The sequence below is a fragment of the Pleurodeles waltl genome, chromosome 8 (assembly GCF_031143425.1).
Source record: "Pleurodeles waltl isolate 20211129_DDA chromosome 8, aPleWal1.hap1.20221129, whole genome shotgun sequence".
NCBI lineage: Eukaryota > Metazoa > Chordata > Amphibia > Caudata > Salamandridae > Pleurodeles > Pleurodeles waltl.
Window position 1 is genome coordinate 1,240,064,737 of NC_090447.1, and position 24,259 is coordinate 1,240,088,995.

Here is a 24,259-nt window from a genome sequence, read left to right on the forward strand (position 1 = left end):
TCTGGAAAAGCAAAGCAGGAGGAAGATCCTTCACCTACCTGGCAGCCCGGTCATGGAACATGCAACCTCAAGCTCAGGCAGACAGCATCACTGAAGCAGTTCAGGAAGGCCCTCAAGACCTGGCTCTTCGACTGAGCAGCATGACTACAAACAGTGCCGTATGACCCTACCGGTAAATAGCCCTGCTTTACAAATCACTGATTGAAACTCCTAATCATGCTCTAAATATTAAATCTGTGGAAATTGTGTATATATATGTTGGACTTGGCCCATTCTACAGTCCTTCCCAAATTTTTTGCCTTCACTCTCCTGTTTTCTGAACCCGTTTTTGTGGGATTTTAGGTCTCTGCACACTTTCTCACTGCTAACTAGTGCTGAGGTGCTTGTGCTCTCTCTTTAAAACATGGTAGAATTTGGCTTACACTCAATTGGGCTCTTTATTTGTAAATCTGTAGTAACATGGTACTACATCTAAACGTTCCACCCACTTCTGTAGCCCTTTAAACATCTCTCAGACCTGCGATTATAGTCTTTTGTGCAGTTTTAAACAGCCATTTCGGCATAGCAAAATTTACTTTTGCCAGCTCAACCCTTTCTTTTAAATACAAATGTCACCCCTAGGGTAGGCCCTGAACAGCCCAGAGGGAAAGGTCCAGTGCATTTAGAAAGTTGGACATGTACTTTTAAGTTTTACATGTCCTGGTAGTGAAAACCTCTTAAATTCATTTTTCACTACTGCAAGGCCTACCTCTCCCAAAGGATAACATTGGAGTTACATTATTATATTTAATAAGCTCTAATGTCCAATGGGAGCAGATAGGTCGAGATTGGTATATAAAGAATTGTAATTAAAAACTTTCTTTTATGGTAAAGTTGGATTTTTAATCATAATTCTGAAAATGCTATTTTAAAAAGTTGGCATTTTCTTGTCCTAAGCTTTCGGTGCCTGCATACTGATCCTGGGTCACATGACTAGCTATCGCAGGCAGTTGGTGTTTGTGTATTGCTCCCAGACACTGAAACAAAGCGAAGATAGGTGTTGGTAGGATGGGCTACTCTGAGTTAATTAGGGAGAGGAGCATTCACCTACCACACTTGCATATCAGAAAGACTCTACCTGAGCACTCTCACAAAAGGTTTGTCACTATTCCTTTGTGACCCCAGACAAGCTGGTGCCAGGACAGGGAGGAATGAGATGCCTCACATCTCAAGGGGGCGGGAAACCTCTAGAAGCTTCCTCCACTTCAAAGTGGGCACCAGGTATAAATGCAGGACCCTTAGACCCAGCTCTTCAGTACACTTCCAGACTAGTGGACTCTACCAAGAAGAAGGCTGCTATGTTGGTGAAAGGACTGCCACTCTGCTGGACTGCTGTTCTGAAAGACTGCTACCCTGCTGTGCTGACCTGCTTGCCTCCCTGGGTGAGGACTGGACCTGCATCCTTAACCCAGGACCTCAGAGTGACTCCAAGGGCTAGCTGACTGGCCTCCTGATCAAAAGCCTCAGAGACTAACAGGCTTCAAACAACCCTGAACCAAGCACCTGGACTCTGACATCTGTAAGTTCTATCCTGTTAGGTGAGGCCACCCCAGTCCTGGATGGTTGGATGTGGGCCTGAAGGTGTTCTGGCAGCTTATCTGTGAACCTAGATGAACCAACACATTTTATCTGCTGCATGGCGCAACCCTGGGCAGAACCGATACATCGCCTCTGCTGCATGGACTTTCTGGGCGCAATTAATTTGCATCGCCCTCACAGCGCACACCCCTCGTTGACAGCCACCAATTATCGAAGCAGGACCTCGCGCATTACACCCTTGCAACTCCTCGGTATCAATGCTGCATGACACATCTCTGACTAGGAACTCCCGTTGCTTTGGCTACACGATGCATCCTTGACTCCCCAAATCTTCACAACCAAGATTTAAGGTACTCTTGTTCAGCAGGTCTAACTGAACCCCTGTATCTGACCCCGCGCTCCATCGCGGTTGACCTGAGCTTCAGATTTTGTCCCGATCTAGTGCGCCCATATACCCACAGTTGACGTTTTGTGCTTTTCGGTGCTATTTTCACTTAAATCTTTAAAATTGCATATATCTGGTTCTGCTGATTGGCTTTGTGTCCTTTTCGTTTTTATTTGTTTATTAAAATTTACTCTATTTGGTGTGGGATTTTTTCTTGTCTTGTTTTTTCATGTTAATACTGTTTTAAGTGCAGCATAAATTATTTACATATTTCCCTTAAGTTAAGGGTGACTGCTCTAGCAAAGCTACTAGAGGGTTGCACACACAGATTATTTTGTTGTTTGCTTGAGGCTTCACACTTACAAGGAATGTGGTCCCTGGTTGAGAAGGGGTTTATCCCCCTCAACCAGTAACCCAATTTCTCCCAGTATGTATCTATGTAAGGGTATTTGTACATCGCAAACCTAGGCAGGAAGCAACAGAACGCTTAAAACTGCTCGTAGTTTGAAACTGGAATGCATTTGACTAGATAGGGGTCAGTTTAAGGGGGGCACAGTTAAATAGCAAGAAGCTCTAGAAAATGCAAAACCATGCCACCAGACTTTTTGAACCTACAGAATTGAAACCTCATCACCCTTGTCCTTAAATAGATGCACTGCATCCCAGTGATGCAGAGTTTAGCATTAAAAATGATGTGCATTGTATTCAGAGCATACGGTGTCCCGTGTTCAAAAAAATCTCCGGAAACTGCCATCTAAATACATCCTAGGCTGCAATTTGGTGCTGGACAACGTAATCAGTCTGGAAAAAAGGCCAATGGCAGAATAACCAGAGTGCTGTAACCTCAACAACTATGGAGACCTAAGGAAGACACACATTCTAGCAATCTTCAAAGAACCCTAGAAGACCAGTGTTTCCAAGAAGGAGATCGTTGGCAAAGCACTCAATCGTGGAGCCAAACTCCTGTATCAAAGGACAGCGCCAACCACCAAGTACAAAAATGGACTGTGTTTAAATGAGTGAGCACTTGGTGACAATGATTCAGCAGACCTAGATGAATACAATGGGCAATGAACTAGCCTCTCAGATGATCATACTAACATCTGTGTGGTTTATAGCCTGTTCACTGCTAGAGTGATGCGCCATTATTAAACATCCCACTAAAAGCTAGAGATGTTACACTTAACCTAAATCTTCCTCCATATATTTAGAACACCTGTAGAAAGGTCCCTGAATAACTAACTCACCAATCATTAATCAATGACCAAGTGGCTCAAGACCACAGTGTCACAGCATCAAAGAGAAAATCAGTGTGAAACATGTTAACTTTATGGCTGAATTTGAAAGTTCTGTTGAATTGGCTCAATTTTAAATACTGTCTGTGCAAATCTTCCAATATGGCTCTGTCTTTGCATAATTTGAACTGGTTGAACTACTTTAGTAGGTATATCTGTAAACTGGAGGTCTCACTATGCATTCCAACGAGTCACCAAAAATATACGAGACAGTTAAAGTGAGAAAAGACCCACTACCTTAAAGTTCTTTTGTAGGAGCTCACAGCAACCTTAAAGGTCAGCTATGTTTCTTCTACCAATGATCAGTCTGCAGTCTCTTGTCTTCTCTTCTTGACTAGTCAACATGCAAATCAACTATGGAGTTATACAAACTACTCTCTGTGGGCCAGGTTCAAATCCCAATTGGGGTATCCCAACTGAGTTACAATAAATGTGCAATTAGTATTCCAAGTTCCTCATATCAGTAAACAGACTCAGGATAAGTAGAATTTTAGGATGGTAAATTACCATTACGGTGGTGCAAATTCTATTTATACAGTACATTTTCCACTTCCTTATATTTAGGTGCAGGAACGGGCTTACATTTTTGTTTTTACAGTGTTTTTGTGCCTTTTGGTCTTTTTCCTTAATTCTCACTCCCAATACAATTATTGGGAGTTATTGCCTGCTTGTAGAAGATTAGGCAGACCTATCTTCCCAGTTGCTATTTCCATAGAGTTATTTTGGAGACTGATCACAGTTATACCTCCTTTTTGTACTTTGAGTGAGGTACAAAACTCCTAATGTGAGGTCCAAAAGGCCTTTTCTGCGGTATTTATCCTAAGCTGCTTCATCAATAAAGATAATCCCTTTTACACCCATAAACTTGACTTTGTTAGATTCGGGTGATCTGTAACATCTTGTTAGGATGAGAATAAATATAGGTATTACATACAGGCCAGTCTGAGCTGGGGAAGGAAGCCAGAGAATCTATAACGTCCTCAGGAAGCATCCACAGCAACATACAGAGCTGTGTAGTGAAGGGGATAGAAGTGATGTCTACAAAGGAATATCAGTCACCAAAGTTCTTAAATATTGTAAATGTAAATGATGTAACCAAACTCTAATGTCACATTATATTGTCTCATGAGAGATGAACATGGACTCACTCAAGAGATTGTGAAACACTAGAATATACATGAATGTATGTCAGAACAACGCATGCTAAAACCACGCCAACCCCCCACCCTTGCCCCTAAAATTACCCCAACCCCCACCTCGTCCCTAAAATTACAGCAACCCCCACCCTGCCCCTAAAACCTAAAACACCTCAACCCCCCCACCTGCCCCTTAAACAACCCCAACTCCCACCCCATCCCTAAAACGTAAACTACCCCAACCACCACCACTATAACCACCCCAACACCCCTGCCCCTAAAACTACCCCGAGCCCCCCACCCGCCCCTAAAACCTAAAACCCCCCCAACCCTCCCCTTAAATCACCCACCCCTAAAACGTAAAACCACCCCAAGCCCCACCCCTAAAACAACCCCAACCCCCACCCCATCCCTAAAACCTAAACTACCCCAACCCCCACCCCTAAAACCACCCCAACACCCCACCCCTAAAACTACCCTGAGCCCCCACCCCGCCCCTAAAATCTAAAACTCCCCCAACCCGCCAGCCCCACCCCTAAAATTACCCGACCCCCCCAATCCACCCATAAAACCACCCCAACCCTAAAATTACTGCAACCCCTCACCCCTCCCCTAAAACCACCCCAACCCACCACTAAAAACCTAAACCACCCCAATCCTCCACCCCACCCCTAAAAACCTAAACCACCCCAACCCCCACCCCCAAATACTAAAAATACCTGACCCCCACCCTGCCCCTAAAACTAAAAATGCCCCGACCCCCCCGCCCCTAAACCTAAACTACCCCAACCCCTAAAACTAAAAATACCCCGACCCCCCACCCTGGCCCCTAAAACTAAAAATACCCCTCCCCCAAAGGTAAACCACCTGACCCCCCACCTCTACAACTAAAAATACCTCTACCCCCCATCCCTACCCCTAAAACTAAACCGCCACTAAAACAAAAAAATAACTAGACCCCCCTCCCCTAAACCACCCTGACCCCCCAAAACTGAAAATACCCCCACCACTAAAACTAAAAATACCCCGGACCCCCAGCCCCTAAAACAGCCCCATTTACATGACTGATCGCGTCGTCCTCCTCAGCCGACTCCCTTCTTCTGTGCCTTAACCATGCATGTGCGTGGTTCAGCACATGCATGGTTAAGGCACCAAACAACGATGTTGTGGTTAACGAAAGCGTTGTTCCGCTTTCGTTGTCCACGACTTCGTTGTTACAGAATGGTGGTTAAGGCCGCTTCCCGAATAAACATACATTTAGAAAAAACGCAGTGATGACTCTACATGTTTACAATATTCTGCTGCATAGCTTAGTTCACTTACAAACTTTACAAGTTTATAATTAATTTGCAAACAACTTAAGACTAATATAGGTCACTGCTGATCCTCATTTTGCCTTCATATGTTAGACAATCTTTTTTTGTTATAAAGCAAGTAATGGAACACATCATAACAAAATACTTTTAAACCAAGGTAAGATTTCATTGGCAAAAAGAACCTGTCAGCCATTGACAAATCATTTAAAGGTCTTACCAGACGGTGGTTTCCACTTGGCTGTCGTTTAGCTGTCGATTGTCCAATTGCGCAAACAAAGGGAAGAGAACTTGGATTCCCCCAATCGAGTGAATTGCACTGTGTATTGAGTGGGTGACTATCGCCTTCACGTCCTATGCACATAAATAAAAGACACAATTTACCGGTCATGCAGCATTAATTTATATTTGCTACTGAGGCAGGGAAGAAGAAGAATAAAATAAAAACGGCTGCTCCCTCCAGGTTATAAGATAAAGGAAGGCACAGCATGAGAGTAGCTGGAGATAAGATGAACCTCGTCAATTTGTTTTACTTCCCACTAAATGCAGATCTACGATATTAACAGAAGCATATTTTTTTCTTGATGTAGAGCAAGAATTTCAACTGTTTGACATAGCAGAGTGGTACAAACTAGTACGGGGTATTTGGAACATTCTTGCATGTAGCTATATTCTGGGCCCTTTCAAATAAATCATTTGATTTGTTTAATTCAATTACCATTCATGGTTCGGTTTTACGGAGATAAATACCACTGGAAAGAAATATCTATATAATCCTGTGCAAATGTCCTTCGTGAACTTTAGTGAGAAAAATAGCGGAGTACCGTACTGTAAAAGCACAAATATACAAAATAAACTGCTGGTACAGTGCACAATTGTATTCGCATTGTAAATTGCACCATAAACACTTTTTTAACGTTACCACTGGCACAGACAATGATAGGCACCCCCAGACGTTACAACATAATATCTGGGTTAAAAAAAGGATATCGCACTTCTGAGTCGCTGCAACAGGGTTGATCCATCAATGCCTGTCTGCGTCCCATGCTAACATAGGCAAAAGAAGTAAGAAAAAGAAAAAGGAATGTTCTGCTGTGCGCTAAGAAGATGTATCTAACCACTTTGGAGTAGAGGTCAACACTGAAATCTTCAGGGACGTTTAGTTCATCCCATGATATGTATAGCATTATGGGGCTAACACCTCATCTATATAAAGCTTTAGAAACCAACAAACATGTTTAGGGCATACTGCGAATGCCCATGAGGCTTGCAGCAATATGTTCAACCAGAACAATCTTCAAACAGGGAACTGCAGTCTACCTTGCATGCCACAAAGAAAACCTAACTATGAAGTAGGAGTGGTCCTAATCGGACACCTTCTTCCAGATGTAATATGTAATTTTTTGGGGAAATCAAGGGTATTACTTGAAGTATGTTGAAACTCGTCTGCTACAAACTGTACGCAAAATTTACCCTTGCATACGAGCTGACTTGTGGTACCTGACTATATTTTAGATACACTTTCTAAAGTTTCACGGTGAGTGTTCTTACTGCAGCACAGGCGGCAACGGTACAGATCCAGTTCCAGTGTATCAATCTATCAATCTATTTAGTAGGATGGAGTAAAGTCCAGTTGTCATTCGTTAACTTGTTCTTATCTAGACATAGTTTTCTCTGTTCCAGGACCTTCTCCACTCTTCAACTACGGGAAAGACGTTTCACTGAGCCATGTAAGCTTCACTGGCGAATCCCAAGCCCATATATCCCCATGGGGCTAGTAAAAGGATAGGGTGACTAGCCCCTGAGAAGCTTCCCAGTCCCAGAAATTCAAGACAAAGCTGTAAACAAACCCCCCCCCCCCCCCCACAAGCCTCTGTCAGGAAATCTTCAATGTAGCAGCACTGAAGTCCTCTTTCTTCTTCTGTTATAGTGCATAGGTCTAGTGAACAGGTCAAGAAGCACAATTTAAAGGACAAGCAAAATTAGCAATTGGTAAAGAATTAAGTGAATCAATATAACGTTTCAAGGTTTTCCAGTCCCTCTTTCTGGAGCAGCATTAACCCAGTTAATGATGTAGGAATAAGCTTTCAGGTAAAGTCTATCCAATTTTCCTAGTCACCACAGAAACAGTCATGGCAGATGGCCCATTTCCCAGTGTTCAGCTGTCTCAATCATAACTTCCATCCTGTGCCATCCATGTTACTTATACCAAGGTTCAAAGAAAATCTAAAGCACAAGCATCACATTCTGCACTAGGTCCCATTAAGCATTTTGCTGTTAAAGTCTGGCGATAATTTTCTAGCTTAAAAGTATTGAATGTTAGAAGGCATTTCAACTGTGGCCCTGAACTCGTGGGACTCATCTTATGTATTTTCCTGGAACCCCAGAGAAGGCTTCTGTTTGTAATGTAGTTACTGTCTTTCTCTAAGCCACAGTGCGAATAGATAAGAACAGCCAGAGGCCAGCCAGGAAAGTGGGTGGTGCCTTGCAAAAATACTGCAGATAAGCTTCATGGAGGATATATTTAATAATTCAAAACTAGATAAAGTACTGTAGCTAACCATCCATCACATTAGGCACTTCATGTTACTTACCTCTTGTTAGACGTTTCTAGCGTGGTCTCCCTTAACGTTTTGCCTCCGTTTCCCAGGTTGTTGATGTGTGCTGGGCTCTGATTTTGCGGTTTTTGTTACTCTGGGCTATTTACCACTGCTAACCAGTGCTAAAGTGCAAATGCTCCTTTACAAAATGTGTATGTAATGGGCTTATCCAGGATTGGCATATTTGATTTATTAGTAAGTCCCTAGTACAGTGCACTATAGGTGCCCAGTGGCCTGTAAATCAAATACTACTAGTGGGCCTGCAGCACTGGCTTTGCCACCCACATAAGTAGTTCTGTAAACATGTCTCCGACCTGCCACTGCAGTGTCTGTGTGTGCAGTTGTAACTGTAAATTCGACTTGGCAAGTGTAACCACTTGCCAGGCCTAAACCTTCCCTTTTCTTACATGTAAGGCACCCCTAAGGTAGGCCCTAGGTAGTACCAAGGGCAGGGTGCAGTGTACGGTTAAGGTAGGACATATAGTAATGTGTTTTATATGTCCTGACAGTGAAATATTGCTAAATTCGTTTTCACTGTTGCAAGGCACGTCCCTCTCATAGGTTAATATTAGGACTACCTTTAAATCCGATTAAAGTGTAGATTCCCTTTGGGAGCAGATGGACATGTGGAGTTGGGGGGTCACTGAGCTCACAATTCAAACATACATCTTTTAGTAAAGTTGATTTTGAGATTCTGTGTTCGAAAATGCCACTTTTAGCAAGTGAGCATTTTCTTGCTTATACCATTTCTGTGACTCTGCCTGTTTGTGGATTCCCTGCCTGTGTCAGTTTGACATTTGGGCTGGTTGCACCTCACCCTACACAGTGGCACAAAGGGAGCAGGGGTGTAGTCTGCATTTCCTGATGAGCCATCTGTGCTAGGAGGGAGGGGAGCAGTGGTCACTTACACCTGAAAGAGATGTGCCTGCCCTCACACAATGCAGTCTCCAACCCCCTGGTGAGTGTCTGGGGCATGGCCTGGGCAAGGCAGGATTTCACCTCCAAGAGAGGCTTTGCTTTGAAGTAGAACTACTTCAAAGGAGAAATTGGGTATAAGAAGGGCAGCCAAAACCGAAGACTTTAGAACACTTCTGGAAACCAAGAGGAACCTCTGCCTGGACAAGAGATGAGGAAGAAGAGCTGCCCTGCCTGTGACTGTGCTTTGTGGAGCTATCCTGCCGTTGCTGCTTCTGCCAGAGTAAGAGGGCAAAGACTCGACTTTGTGTGCCTTCCATCTTGAGAAGAAATCTCCAAGGGTTTGATTTAGAGCTTGCCTCCTGTTGTTTGAAGTCTCAGGGACAGCAAAGACGTCTCTCTGCCAGCACCTGGAGTCTCTGGAGAAACTCCTACTCTGCCCTGTGGTGCCCATCCAGTTCCTGGGACCCTGAAAGGAGAAGCTGGCAGCCTAGGAGGAAGAAATCCACGCACAGAACGCTGTGCAGGGAAAAGATAGACGCAACTCCGATCTGTGGCTGAAAATTGACGCTCGCCTGCAACGCGACCAAAAATCAACGCACAGAGCTGGAGAAACTACGTGCAGCATCGCTGACGGAGGCTAGGAGATCTCAACCCAGTGCTGCGTGGTTTTCGGATCATCTTGTGGCTAGATTTCTGACGCAAACACCGCTGGGCGTGCAAAAACAATGCAAGGTCTGCCTGGACCTGAGAGTGCTGACCGGATCGACGCATCGCTCTCCTGCGGAGAGAAGAAACAACACGCCCCAACCCGACTAAAGGAGAAACGACGCAAGATCCCGCTCGTGAGTGGAATCGAAGCGTCACAAGCCCATTTTGACGCACACTCGCCCGTGCAGGGTTATTTTTGACACACTGAAGGTACATTTTCACGCTAACAGTGTTAGTGTGTGTTTAAAACTACATGAAGACTCTTTTGGCTTTTTAATTGATAACTTGACTTTTGTATTGTGGATTTTCTAAACCTGTGTTGTGTTATTTTGTAGTGTTTTCATTAAGTTACTGTGTGTGTTGGTACAAATACTTTACACCTAGCACTCTGAAGTTAAGCCTACTGCTCGTGCCAAGCTACCAAGGGAGTAAGCAGGGGTTAGCTGAGGGTGATTCTCTTTCACCCTGACTAGAGTGAGGATTCTTGTTTGGACAGGGGGTAACCTGACTGCCAACCAAAGACCCCATTTCTAACACCTCTTGTAAGCAATATCGAACATACATCACTGGGCTCTCACCCTCTGACCAGTGTTCAGTTTCTTTCTAGCTAGGTTTGCACTATGGATCTACCACTACACGGGTACAATTATGGGTTCAATTGTGATAGTTCCATCCATTTTTTCATTCAGGATGAGTTAGACGTTACAAAGCTCGTTTTTATAGCACCTGTTATATTTAAGTCCAAATGGAAAAAGCGTTATTTCACAACTGCACCCCAATAGCTACTACTCTGCAAGTCCTGTGCACACGTTTGGAACTGATTTACCAATGTCTGGTATCAAAACTTTATGCAAGAACATATACTTTTAAAAACAAGCACACGTGACTGAGCTTCTTCAGACAGATGTAGTCACTGTCACAACATAAGATACTGAAAGCAAGTAAATATTGGGGGGCAGAATACGGCAAAGACTGGTTTTCCTGACAATGTGCCACTGAAAGGCCCCATGAAGCTCATTTTCCATAGACAAGACTGAGCACTTTGAAACTTTTAGCGGATACACTTTTCAATGGGATTGGATTGAGGGAAAAGTAATGCTAAATCACACAGCACTCAATACAGCAAAACCTTTCACTGCTTTGCAGGATAATTTCAAAGCAGCCATGCAAATCCAAGATTACTGAAGAATAAATATTTTGTGGCAAATTTATAATCAAAAATAAAAACCACAGTAATGATAAAACTCTATAAATAACTACAAATATATGTGTATGATATTTCAAAATTAATAAAAACTTTGGGAAAATGATGGGCTTTCTGCATCAATTCAAAAGTACAAACGTGAGACCTGCTGGCTGTTGGGGAAATTGTAGGTGTTTAACCTTAGTTTATGCTAATTACATAGGTATTAACAAAATAGTATTCACCATAATATACAGTACCATTGGTTAGCATGGCGGCTTACTTAGGAAACTCCAGCAGAGCCAATAGGTTTTTTGTCTTTGTGAATGTAGGTGGGGGAAGAAAGGATGAAGAGATGTTTTGTGTAATACAGTGAAAACCCCATACAGCAAAAATATACAACTGCAGTAACGTTTTCACAAGTTAAAACCCATACAGCAAAAGAAAAACTGCAGTGAAGTTTTCACAATTACGATGAGTAATCTACTATGATTCTCGTTGTTTCAGAAGCAATCTAGCATATTAAAAGGAATGTATCAGCCATGTAACTGGGTACATATAACTGAACAAACTGGTATACAGTATGGATGACAAGAAGCAACTCATACATACCTGAAGCATGAGTGCATGTGGGGAGTGTACAAAAATTGAAGGATTTTCCTTTGGTGAGGATTCAAGGCATAGCTGAGCATCAGTCGCCTTCGCGTTGTATGTGAAAGAGATGCTGCTTGCAAGTTTTCCATCATAGAGGACCTGTTTGTGGTGTTCTGCCAAATGAATATCACTCTCCGATTTAAATTTGAACGTGCTCTGTAAAAGAAGTTAAGCAAGTTTACTTTCACTGTTTAATTTAGCAGTGTGAAAATTATTTAGTACCATTAAACCACACTTATTATTTATTTTCTTGTAACATGTTTTTTGGGGTGTTAAGTGCTACTTGTGGCCACCACTGGAGGCCAAATACATTTTAAAATAGGATGCATAATGCACAATGCAATATATCAGAACCACCCAACTACCTGAAGGGTACACACTTTCCAAAAGCAAACACACCAGTTACTAGAATCTTTAAAATTCAAATCATACCAGCACAGACTGGAACTTTCACAGAAGCAGCAACAAGCTTTTTGTACTTTCTCCCAACTCACCAAAGACAACAAGCAGACCAAATCTGCTTCAGAAACCCCTCAAATGTTTCCTTTCACAAAACACTTGAGCGTCTAAAAAAACCTAATAGTTGACTAAGGACAAGTCAGAGTAGGCTTCCCCCCTTTTTTCACCACTCCCATACGTCACCCGACCACACACACATTAACTACTTATATCCCTCGTTTCCCCCATACTTGAATCCTTTGTTTATATATATTAACCATGTGTCCTCTGAAACAGCTGTAAAATTCTAAAGTGCGCTAATGCGGAAGGGTACAGCTGTGCTATTTAAGAAAGTTAAATCATCTAGTAAATGGCCATTAATGAGTTTTAAATGTATTTAGAGTAACTTGGTAATGTGAATACACTGCATATTCCTTGACACCTTCACTGTTGCCCTGTAAACTTACACCCCTGTCTGAGGAGGCACGTTGAGCACAATTAGTTTCTGAGAGCTAAAGGTTTAAATGTTGACATCCACTTGTTTTGCAGTAAGATTAGCCATTCACCCATCAGTTTACATATGCAGGCACAGTAGTTCTTCAAGCTGTTGGAGGAGAAGCAAAGAAGCCTAACAGATGCAGGTGGGCCTGACACAAGTCAGAATTTTAGTATATGCACACAAAACACATTCACAAACAATGAGTCTAAATGGAAATCACTTACACGGTCAGTGATATCCCTAAGATTCTAGCACACCTAAAGCCCCCTTGGGCATGTGTTGCAAGGCCTTGACTAAGAGAAAGAAACAATAAAAGCACTGTGTAGGATAAGCCTTTAGTCACTCATGGGCTTCAAAGCATGCAAGCAAAACACTGTGCTAGATGTAAAGAGGAGGCTTTCACTTATATTTATTTTCACTATCATATGGATATTACAGACCATACATGTCCTGAAAGCATGAGAAGTGTACATGATATCTATAAGCAAATGTCTTGACTAGTCAGGCCTGCCTTAGAAAACAGTATTTTGTCTTACATGCATCAATAATTAAACAATATTAGAAGGGGAAAATAACAGAAATCTAATTTCGAGAAGTAAATTCCAACGTCCAAGGAAAGCTTCCAGGTACGTGTGTTACGTTATGATAAACTGCTTAAGATGTTCTTGTGAAAAGTGCTATATAGAGGGAGGATGGCTTTGAGGCAGCAGGTAACAACTCATAATTTTAAGCCTCATATAGGCAAATAAATCCCTGGCTAGCCAAATTTTGTTGGAATATATAGCATAGCAGAAATAACATTTGTTGACATATATGAATAATCTTCAAGTAGTATGGTACATTTGAATGAAATTACACATCTGTATGTATGTGATAGTTCTATAGCGTGAAACTAGCCAAAAGGCAACAAAATGCTGCATAGGGTGAAACGTATAAGGACAATCAATAATAGGAGAGTTAGTTTGATGGTGAATTGTTAATGTACAGTGATGTAATGTTCTTTAAAGAGGTGCATCTTCAACTCTTTCCTAAACTGGAGCAGTGCTGAGGCAGTCCAGATCGATATAAGGATGTTGTTCCAAATCCTGGGTGCACAGATGGAATAGGGCTTCTGTCTGGATTTTCTTTTATATACAACATAGTCTGCAGTATGATGGTGTCCCTACTGCCGGTGATGCAAGTCTCAGCAGTGATGGTAAGCTGCTTGCTAGATAAGCAGGGGATCTTGTTGTGAAGGCTTTATAAATGATGTAGCTGTTTTTGAAGGTTCTTTATTTCATTAGTCTTTTTACATCCATGGTTTGTGTACACCATATTGTATACATTCACGGGAAGCCTACCTTTCTGCTTGGGCAAAACTATCTACGGTGAGACAAATAACTCCTTAAGGAAAACTGGTCCTTCAGGTTAGGCAGTGTGGAAGCTTAGTTGCTACTAACATCAATACTTTAATTTCTCTCCACTTAGCTCGTTAGAGGGATACCTGACAAATCCTGTCACACTATACTAGAATATACCACTGTAATAATATATTATGCATCCATTTTTACATCAAGGTGATAATGCACACCGTCACTGTAGTACAGTGGTGATACTTTAGTGTTGAAATGAGAGAGCACTCATCCTATCAAGTCCAAGCCTCACACCACAACTTCAAAAACCCTTGTCAAGAGTGAATCCCTATGCTCAGTGTCCTCAGACCAAAATATAAACATCACAGAAATAAATTAGAATATATATTTATAGACCCGTCCACTATATTATTTGATTACTAAGGTCACTCAAATAGCTATAAAAATACATTAAAATAACACAAGTTTCAAAATTAGAAAAAGAAGCAGAAGCACAAATGTGTTTGGAGCTTTCCGGAATCATCTAGCACACATGACTTTTGTGTCTGTGGATTAATGGTACATGCCCTTAAAAGACTGAACTCCTCCACTTTAAAGAATACAATGTCTAAACTACTTTATTCTCCATGTTGTGTAAGTGGAGTTCATTTCAATAAAGTAGTTCAAGATGCACAGTGACAGGTAGAGTGGAGCGGTCTCCATGACGCGTTCCTTCACACTGCGGCAATCAACTGAGGTTATATGAAATCGTTTAGGTGATACTTAAATGAGGTAGGCAGCTGTAAATGCTAGAAAGCACCTTAATAAAGATCAACTGACTACCAGCTAGTATGCCTGAACGAATTTCAGACTGTTTCTATGTCAAATTCGTCACCCAGCAAAATGCAACGTATTGTCCACAGCCACTTCAAACAATGAATTATTCAGATGCAACCTAAAATAATACTGTAAATATTCCAACAAGCTGTGCATAAACAAATAAAAGTAGTTAATTTGTTTTGCCTCAGAAAAATACCCTTATATTCCTGCTGTAACACTGAATTCAGGCACAAACAACAAAATGTCGGCATTTGTTTTAACATTTATGGCCTGATGTACAAATGTATTTTGTGACAGCAAAATACCTTTTTGCAAAAACCTTCGTAGAAGTCAAAAGTGTGTTTCCAACTGTCCCAATCAGAAATAGGAGGTGGAGTGAAAGGGGAGACCGTCATATTTGCAATTCAGGGACGAATATAGCAATTGCAAACCCAAACCACGGAACAGTCACTGTGGGACAGCTTTCCCTTTAGAAATTTTGACCGCGGCCTCAAGCAGTGGGCAGGATCACTGCCTGCTACCTATGATGTCTTCCCATATGGGAAACTTTTTTTTTTTTTTTTTGTTTTTTTTTTTTTTTAAAGGTCCCATTGATGGATTCAGGCTGTTTAAAAAAAATCTCTTTGGGAATGGAGATGCAAGGTCAGAGACCTCCATCCCTGCATCAAGAACTAATCACAGTGGGGTTGCAACCTGGCACCTGCCTAATTGATGTTCATTAGGCGGGTCATTTGCAACCCCTGCAAATGCACAATTTGTGATCTATTAAAATATATAGGTTGATCGCAAATTTGGGCTGACCTGGGGAAAGCAGTCGATGGACAACTGCACATACATGGTTTGTGGACGGGGCTAGTGCATCAGGCGCTTACTTCCTTAATAGCTACAAATAGCAGTATTCATTTCAATATGCTTCACTTTTTGATATTCTGCACTCACAAAAATCAAATAATACTGGGTAAACGAAACATTATTTTTTTAATTAACATTTAATTATGTTCTTTTCTTATATTTTATTTTCAATTTCCTAAAGTCTGTTGTTAACCTTCTGCCACTGGACTAAATTAATACTAATAATTAAACATTGTAGCCTCCTATGAGAGACCCTTTCACACAGGCTAAGTGTTGTGCCAGGACTTGTTCAGAAGGTGACTAGAAAGAAAAGTTTGTCCTGACAAGCGGGATACAAATCCTTCATACCAATGAATGCTGGATTCAAGAAGTAAGCTCAACGTTACTACTGGCAAAACAAGTGACCACCCAAGAACATTTAATTTATTTAAGACCCCTCAGAATCCTTCCACAAAGCTCCAACCCATATCGGAGAAGGAAGTAACTTCCAGAGCTTTTACCAGCATTTCATCCACCACATAGTTTATTTTTTGCTCTAAACATTTCCACGACAACCACACACAGGAGAGCCAATGCTCCGAAAGTATGTTCAGTCTTACTGTGTGACCTTCATGCCTTGGTGAGAATGGAATGAAGGAAGCTGTCCAATATATTTGATAGCCACCCACCGTGCACTGGCAGAGTTTCCCGCCTAGAAGTTTTCTCTAACCCTCTCCGTGGATCCTCACAAGTTGAAAATAATTGATGCCTCTCACAAAATGTTAAGGTTTGTGTGTAGTTTGCTCTGTGTGGTTTTGCAGTGGGGTAAGGTCTTAAAGACACATATAGCACAAGATGCTCATTTGATAAAATCGTTTATTGCCTCACTATATTTATCACTTCAGTTATCAAACTACATTTCTTTTTTTAGCAATTGTGAAATCAGGTTTTTCATTTGATTTCACATTTCCGTAGATACTGATGACAATTAAATAAAACATTCTTAACTAAATGAAATTCCTTAGCTGTTTAAAATGTCTCCTTCTTTGCATGTGCCAAAACACACAGCACACACAGCAACAACTCTTCTTCCATTTGAAAATGTCACTGTTAAACACTGGAACATGAAACATATGGGGAACCAATTGGAGAATCTGTTAAGCTGATCAAAAGGCTTAATTCTTCTATAGCATCCACAAAACATTAACTTGTTTAGGTCAAATAAGGACTGATTTCACCACTGATGACACAGTGAATTGGTGAGAAATTTCACTCTGAAAATAAAAGTGTGATTTCAAAATTGGTTGTTTGCCCCAACACCAAGCTCCTAAAAGGTTCTCCTAGATTGGCTCCAGCACTCAACTAAATTTGGTAATCCACATGTTACACTCAGAATGTAGAAACTATACATGCTTAAAGCCAATTATATTCAGCAGTATAGGGAAAGGGCCCATATCTGGCACCTATTGTGAGAACCAGGCCTTACAATCAGAGCCTGAATTAGAATAAAAATGGGAATCACAAAAATATAAGTTTACACCATTATTGTGTGAACACAAAAATAATACCGTGTTGCTTGTCTCTCGTGAAGTCAATGTGCTGAGATAGAGCTGCAAAAGTTAACAGTTAAAATGATTTTTTTTAAAGTGGAAATGTGTATTACAATTACATATATTCGTTCTACATGCAGCTTGTAAATATGTCTCTTTTTGATAGTAGGTACTTGATAAAGTGTCAACCAAACACCACGAGGCATCACAGGAAATGTTTAGTACATCATGAGCATCGTGAGATATACAGACCTCTATACTGTGTATGGGATCTTGTTGAAACAGGATTAAAGATGTAAGAAGATGGTGGATTAAACTTGTAAGAGCAGAGACGACAGCTGGAAAGTTACATTAAACATATTTACAATTTCAGGCACAGGGAGATACAATGATTTGCCAATAACACATTAGCATTATACAAATGCAACAGCCACAAATAGAAAAAACATTCCTGTGGTCCTGGAATTCAGGAATGTAGCCAATAGACTGTACTGTCACACTAGATTTTATACGCCACATCGGTTTAGTTTTGGCACTTACTTATGTAGTTGTGTTATTTGCAAATTAGAGACAGCTTTTTAAGTATTTATGATTTTTAACTTTCATACAATTTTAATATGAAACTGTGCCATCAAGGAAAGCAAAATATGACTGGTGTTCTGGGTGCAGTGCATGCATATATGGAACATACTACAGTTATGATTTATTATTATTGTTGCTGGTACTGTACTTAATGCTGAGTATAATGATAATTCTAATATTAACAGGATACAGACTTATCAAAAACGACAGTCATGTATTTCCAGCTATTAGCCAAATATCTATATCTAGAATACATTGATAATTACTTATTGTCCATTAGAAAATTCATTTTATCGACCTATAAAGAATGAAATGCTGAAATAACTCCACCAGGATCCGATTTTGTGACCTATAGATCACACTAACATATTAGAAGAATTTACTTAACTATTTTTCTCGTTTATCTGACTAAATAACTCACTGATGCAGGTTCTCCGCGTCCTTGCTTGTGGTGACTTACCACAGTGTATAAACGGGAAAAAAAAAATATTTGGACTTTGTCCCAGTTGAAATAATTATCTAAAAGACAACTTTCTAGAAACACCTTCCGGTGCCTTCTATTACTTTTAAGTTATGCAAGTGTGACATTTACGCTGGCATATTACCCACAGCATGCATCATGCATAATGACAACATTAATAAATGAGAGATTACACGTGCACAGATCCTGAGGCATTCACCAATAGCTTTGGGCTCCGTTGGAAAGGTTGATAAAAGCGTGTATCCAACGCTTCATTAAGCTGGCAGTCAGCGGCATTCTCGAAAACTACTGATGTGGAAATAAACTATTTACACAGTGAAAGTGCAACTCCAATTGTAAATGTCAGATGTAAAAAAAATATATATATTTTTAGAATTAGGTCTAAACACAAAATATAGTTTTATTTCGCTGTGCGATATTGCAAGGCAATGCCTTTTTGACTTTCAATGGCATTTTATGTTATCATTGAGAAACTGGCCAAGCGTGAAGGGATGCACGCATTCCCACCTACATCAAGCTGCTGTGTTCGCCTGCCACGGAGCTTTAAAGCTGTCCGATCTTTTGAGTGTAAAAGGAGGGAACTGGTGATTCAGTGGCACATAAAATGCATTGCAAGGAAATGTTCCATGCTAATGCCAGTTCACTTCTATATATGCTGTCTGACTGGCTGTATTTATACACGTGTGGAACACTTATGCCATAAAGCAATACAGTGAGTTATACTTTACTCCAAAGACAATGAAAAACACCAACGTGACTATTCTACGCTAGAGAAATTCCATTTTAGTAAACGACAAGAGCGAGACGAACAAAGGATAAAAGCCACAGAAATAAAGGAAATGGGAAGAGCTGTTAAAGTATCTGTAATTGCAGAGGTTCTATGTGTGTGGGCAGAGTGAATAAGGCACAGGGGAGGAGGAGGTATCATACTATTCAGTACGGTACGGGGAGGGATTAAGCTATTACAGTTTAGATAAGGGTAGATGTACTAGTGAGTAGGAGTGGTAGAGATACAAGGGTATAAGCAAGGTACAGGTACTAGGGTATCGGGAGACTGGGACCTAGGTATGATTTGACGCAGACTGAGTCGGTGAGCAGATTGTATACAAGAAGTAGATTGGCCCAGTAGGACTTAGAAATATGGAAGTTCACAAAAATCAAAAAAGTTTCTAGCTCCCATTTCTCTTCTCTGTGCAAGACAAATATGAAATTCAACCTGATGCTGTGGAACTGCTGGATTGATACTTTTTGTGGTTGATCTCCCGGAAGATCTGTAGTAAAAGCTTTTTAAAAGTTCCTAAACTTTTTGGGGATCAAAATCACCACACAAGTACACTTCCAAGGCCCTCAAGACCTCATGGGGAGCACGTAGAGACTACTGAGGTGTCAGACAGAGGGCAACAGCAAAGTCCACTCCCAGTCCAGTTGCCATTGGTCAGCTGGATTCTTAACATGAATGTCCTCTTTAGCTTCCTTTATGTTCTTGGACCCAACCAGGGGAATCAGTCTTATGATCCTTGAAGATTTTCTATCCTTGGATTTCAATTGGAAGGGGGTCCAACCTCATCAGGTCATTCTCACAGGTTACAGATGCCAAGTGTAGCAGGTTCAGTCCACCTGGTATGCTTTTGCAAGTCCAGCAGTGCTCCAAGGAAGGCTGGGTGAGGATCCAGCTTTGTAGGGATCACTAGCCATTGGGTGGAGAACACACCAATACACTTCTAGTTCCTCTCTGATCAATGGAGTAAAGGTTTTCAGACCCTGACCCACCTACTTTTGCAATAGTAGTTCCTGTTCGCCTTACAGCAAACAGGCCCACAATGCTATGAACAGGGGCATTTCAAGCTATTGAAAGTATTTGGCCACACTGAGCTTAGATTCTGAGGGCTGGGTTATGTGTGGGTGGGTGGGTGATAGGGAAATCACCAGTGTCCTCTCACATCTAACAATAAAATTAGGTTTGATGCAGGCACTGTACCCACAATACACCGAGAGACAGGCATTTGGTAGGACAAAAGCAGGGTCGTTCAGCAACCAGGCAGGAGATACACAAGAACTGTCATGGCACCCTGTTCTCTTCCTTTCAAATTAGCCTCATGTGTTACATGTGGCACAACAAGCAGGATTTGGCAGCATGGTATCACAGAATGCCCACAGCCCCCCACTATGAATATCTGTCGTAAGCTGGGAGAAGATCCAGCTTTGTAGCATTCACCAGCCTGTTGGTGGGGGACACAATACGACACACCTAGTTACTCTGACCAGTGAAGTAAGGTTCCCAGATCCTGACCTACTTGCTTTTGCAAAAGTATTGCCAATTTTCCTTACTGCAAAAGGGCCCAAATTGCTATGTGCAAAGGTATTTGCAAGATGGTGACAGTCTTCGGCCACACTATACTTGGGTTTTGAGAGCTGGGAGTAGGTGTGGGAGTGTGATACAGAACTCACCAGTGTCCTCTCATATCTAATACTAAAATTCAGTTTGAAGCACAATATATGCAGGGAACCAGTCAGTAATAGAAACAATGCACTCAACTATACACTCTTCCTCACAAAGTTCCACCCCATGTGTGACATTACCTTGCTGGAAACCTTCTTGTAGAACAGATTAAAGCCCAGCATGTTCATTCATGGCTTCTCATATGTCCGTTCATGGGATTTACATTAGTATTAGTTTTCTGCCCTCTTTCACCTTACACATCCTATCCCACTGTCCTCCCACCACCCACACACACCCGGCAGCGAACATTAATTGACCTGAAAATATTAGAGCAAATGCCGGGGTGAGGGGGAAGGGGAACGGATGTGCTATGTAGACCACTACTGTCCTCAAATGCAGGGCACATCCTAGTGAAAAGGAATACCACCACACAGCCCAGACCTAATGGGTTTCTCCAGAAGGCGAGTGTGTGTTCACATATAATTCGATATTGGCATTTTGTTGTCTGGAGTTTAATGTCACTTTTTTCACGAGACTAACAGTGTTTTCTTTTTCAAAACAGTTACTATAATTTTTAATCCAGCTAATAGGTGTCTGACACCATGTTGCATATTTCTTTCATTTTTTAAATTCCTCATAAACAGGCTATTTATTGCCATCCTTTGTGATTCTCTTTTTTTCTCTCTCTAGCTTCGTTCCTTATAATATTCCACTCATACGGGATTCACTGTATACATTTTTTGGAATAATGACCACCCAAGACTTAGTTCATGTTGGGTAAAAGGTTATTTTACTACCAAAATCCCTCAAAAAGACTCCTGAAGAAGAAGACAATCAGCATCAAGCAAAGAAGATGAACCTAAATTTACTAAAATTTATTCACTTAATCCCAGAGGTGGGAAAAAACCTCTTTAGAGTTGTTAGAAATGGCCCTTTATGCAGGGTCATTCCTAAACTTTTTTGCCTCCTTCCTCCTATTTTTTCTGACCTGTTTCTGTTGGCTTTAGAACTCTGAGCACTTTAACCCCGGCTAACCAGTGCTAAAGTGCATATGCTCTCTGTGTAAATTGTATTGCTGATTGGTTTATCCATGATTGGCATATTTGATTTACTAGTAAGTCCCTAGTAAAGTGCACTAAAGGTGCCCAGGGCCTGTAAATCAAATGCTACTAGTGGGCCTGCAGCACAGGTTGTGCCACCCACCTTAGTAGCTCTGTAAACATGTCTCAGGCCTGCCACTGCAGTGTCTGTGTGTGCAGTTTTAAACTGCCAATTCGACTTGGTAAGTGTACCCACTTGCCAGGGCTAAACATTCCCTTTTCTTACATGTAAGACACCCCTAAGGTAGGTCCTAGTTAGCCCTCTGGGCAGGGTGCTGTGTATGTTTAAGGCAGGGCATATACTAATATGTTTTATATGTCCTAACAGTGAAATACTGCTAAGTTATTTTTTCACTGTTTCAAGGCCTATCCGTCTCATAGGATAAACATGGGGGCTGCCTTTAAATATGATTAAAGTCTAGATTCCCTTTGGGAGCGGATAGACATGTGGAGTTTGGGGTCTCTGAGCTCACTATTTTAAAATACATCTTTTAGTAAAGTTGATTTTAAGATTGTGTGTTTGAAAATGCCACTTTTAGAAAGTGAGCATTTTCTTGCTTAAACCATTCTGTGACTCTGCCTGTTTGTGGATCCCCTGTCTGGGTCAGTTTGACAGTTGGGCTGATTGCACCTCTCACTAGACAATGACACAAAGCGAGCTGGGGTGTAGCCTGCACATCCTGATGAGCCATCTGTGCTAGGAGGGAGGGGAGGAGTGGTCACTCACACCTGAAAGGGCTGTGCCTGCCCTCACATAATGCAGTCTCCAACCCCCTGGTGTGTGTCTGGCCTGGGCAAGGCAGGATTTCACAAACAAGAGAGACTTTTCTTTGAAGTAAGCCTACTTCAAAGGGCCATATCGGTATAAGAAGGGCACCCAAAACCACAGACTCTAGATCACTTCCGGATATCAAGAGGAACCTCTGCATGGAGAAGAGCTGAGGAAGAATAGCTGCCCTGCCTGTGACTGTGCTTTGTGGTGCTATCCGGCTGTTGCTGCTTCTGCCTGTGCAAGAGGACAAAGACTGGTCTTTGTGTACCTTGAAACTGAGCTTGCTTTCTCAGGGACAGTAAAGACTTCTCTCTGCCAGCACCTGGAGACTCCTACCCTGCCAAGTGGTGCCCTATCCAGTTCCTGGGGCCTTGAGAGGTGAGGCTGATGGACCAAGGTTGGAAATCCACGCACAGATCACCATGCGGGGACATTTCCGATGCAATCTCCGAGAGCAGCTAAAGAAACAACGCGCCGCCGGCACCACGGCTGAAATCGGCGCACGCGGCTGGAGAAACGATGATCAGCATCACTGACGGAGGCTGAAACGATGCAACATCACTGGCCGTGGAAAACCAAACGCAAGCCTGCCCGGACCCGAGGTGTTCTGTCCGGATCGACGCATCTCTCTCCTGCGGGGAAAGAAACAACGCACGCCAATTGGACCAGAGGAGAAACGACGCACGACCTCGCTTGCGGGTGAGAAATCGACACACCTCTTACCTTTTTCAACGTACACTCGCCTGTGCGGGTTATATTGATGTGACCCAGGTACATTTTTAAACTAACAGCTTTAGCGTTTAAAAGAACATGAAGACTCTCTTGGCTTTTTAATTAATAACTTGACTTGTGTATGGTGGATTTTTGTAGTTTGTGTCTTGTTTTGTTTGGATAAATATTCCCTATTTTTCTAAACCTGTGTTTTGTCATTTCGTAGTGTTTTCATTGAGTTACTGTTTGTGTTGGTACAATACTTTACACCTAGGACTCTGAAGTTAAGCCTGCCTGCTCGTGCCAAGCTACCAAGGGGGTGAGCGGGGGTTAGCTGAGGGTGATTCTCCTTTACACTGACTAGAGTGATGGTCTTTGCTTGGATACGGGGTAACTTGACTGCAAACCAAAGACCCCATTTCTAACAAGAGTCATTAGGTGACCTGGATTATCAAATCTATAAATATTCCCTTTGTATTATAGCACAGGAATCCATCCTGGTCATCACTATGTACTGTATTTATCTTTAATTTAACATTTTTAGACATTAATACAGCATGGATCTAGGAGTAGTGTTTGTGCTGAAGCAGGATCCCCTATTATTAGCGGTACTGTACATTGCTCATTGTGGGGGGAGTTGTCCAGTGTGAATGCTTTTTATCTCGCGAAACTGGACGATCCAGGATATTTTGAGTTCAAAGCAATGGAAAGATACACAGAATTTTATCGATTTTAATCTCCAACATTCTATTATTTAAATTCCCAACAGAAAGTTAGGGAATTAATGTATTGTTCCTGTTCAATTTTACTACATCTGTTGCATATTTCTGTGCTCAAGTTATATATCCCTTTTATGACCATCCACATTCACGTTAGATTTTGAAGTACAAGTACCAGCACTGTCGTTGAAGCTG

General features: G+C 41.6%; 1 protein-coding gene across 4 annotated transcripts in view; it reads right to left on the reverse strand.

Moving 5' to 3' along the window:
* Nucleotides 1-24,259, reverse strand: part of NBEA (neurobeachin) — a 1,608,295-nt gene that overhangs the window by 1,266,661 nt on the left and 317,375 nt on the right. For all 4 annotated transcript variants that reach the window (XM_069205539.1, XM_069205537.1, XM_069205538.1 and 1 more), the window contains exons 9-10: nt 11,729-11,926; nt 5,928-6,061 (exon numbers count right to left, since the gene is read on the reverse strand). In XM_069205539.1, the coding sequence (XP_069061640.1) occupies nt 5,928-6,061; nt 11,729-11,926 (332 nt within the window). The remainder of the gene's footprint in view (nt 1-5,927; nt 6,062-11,728; nt 11,927-24,259) is intronic.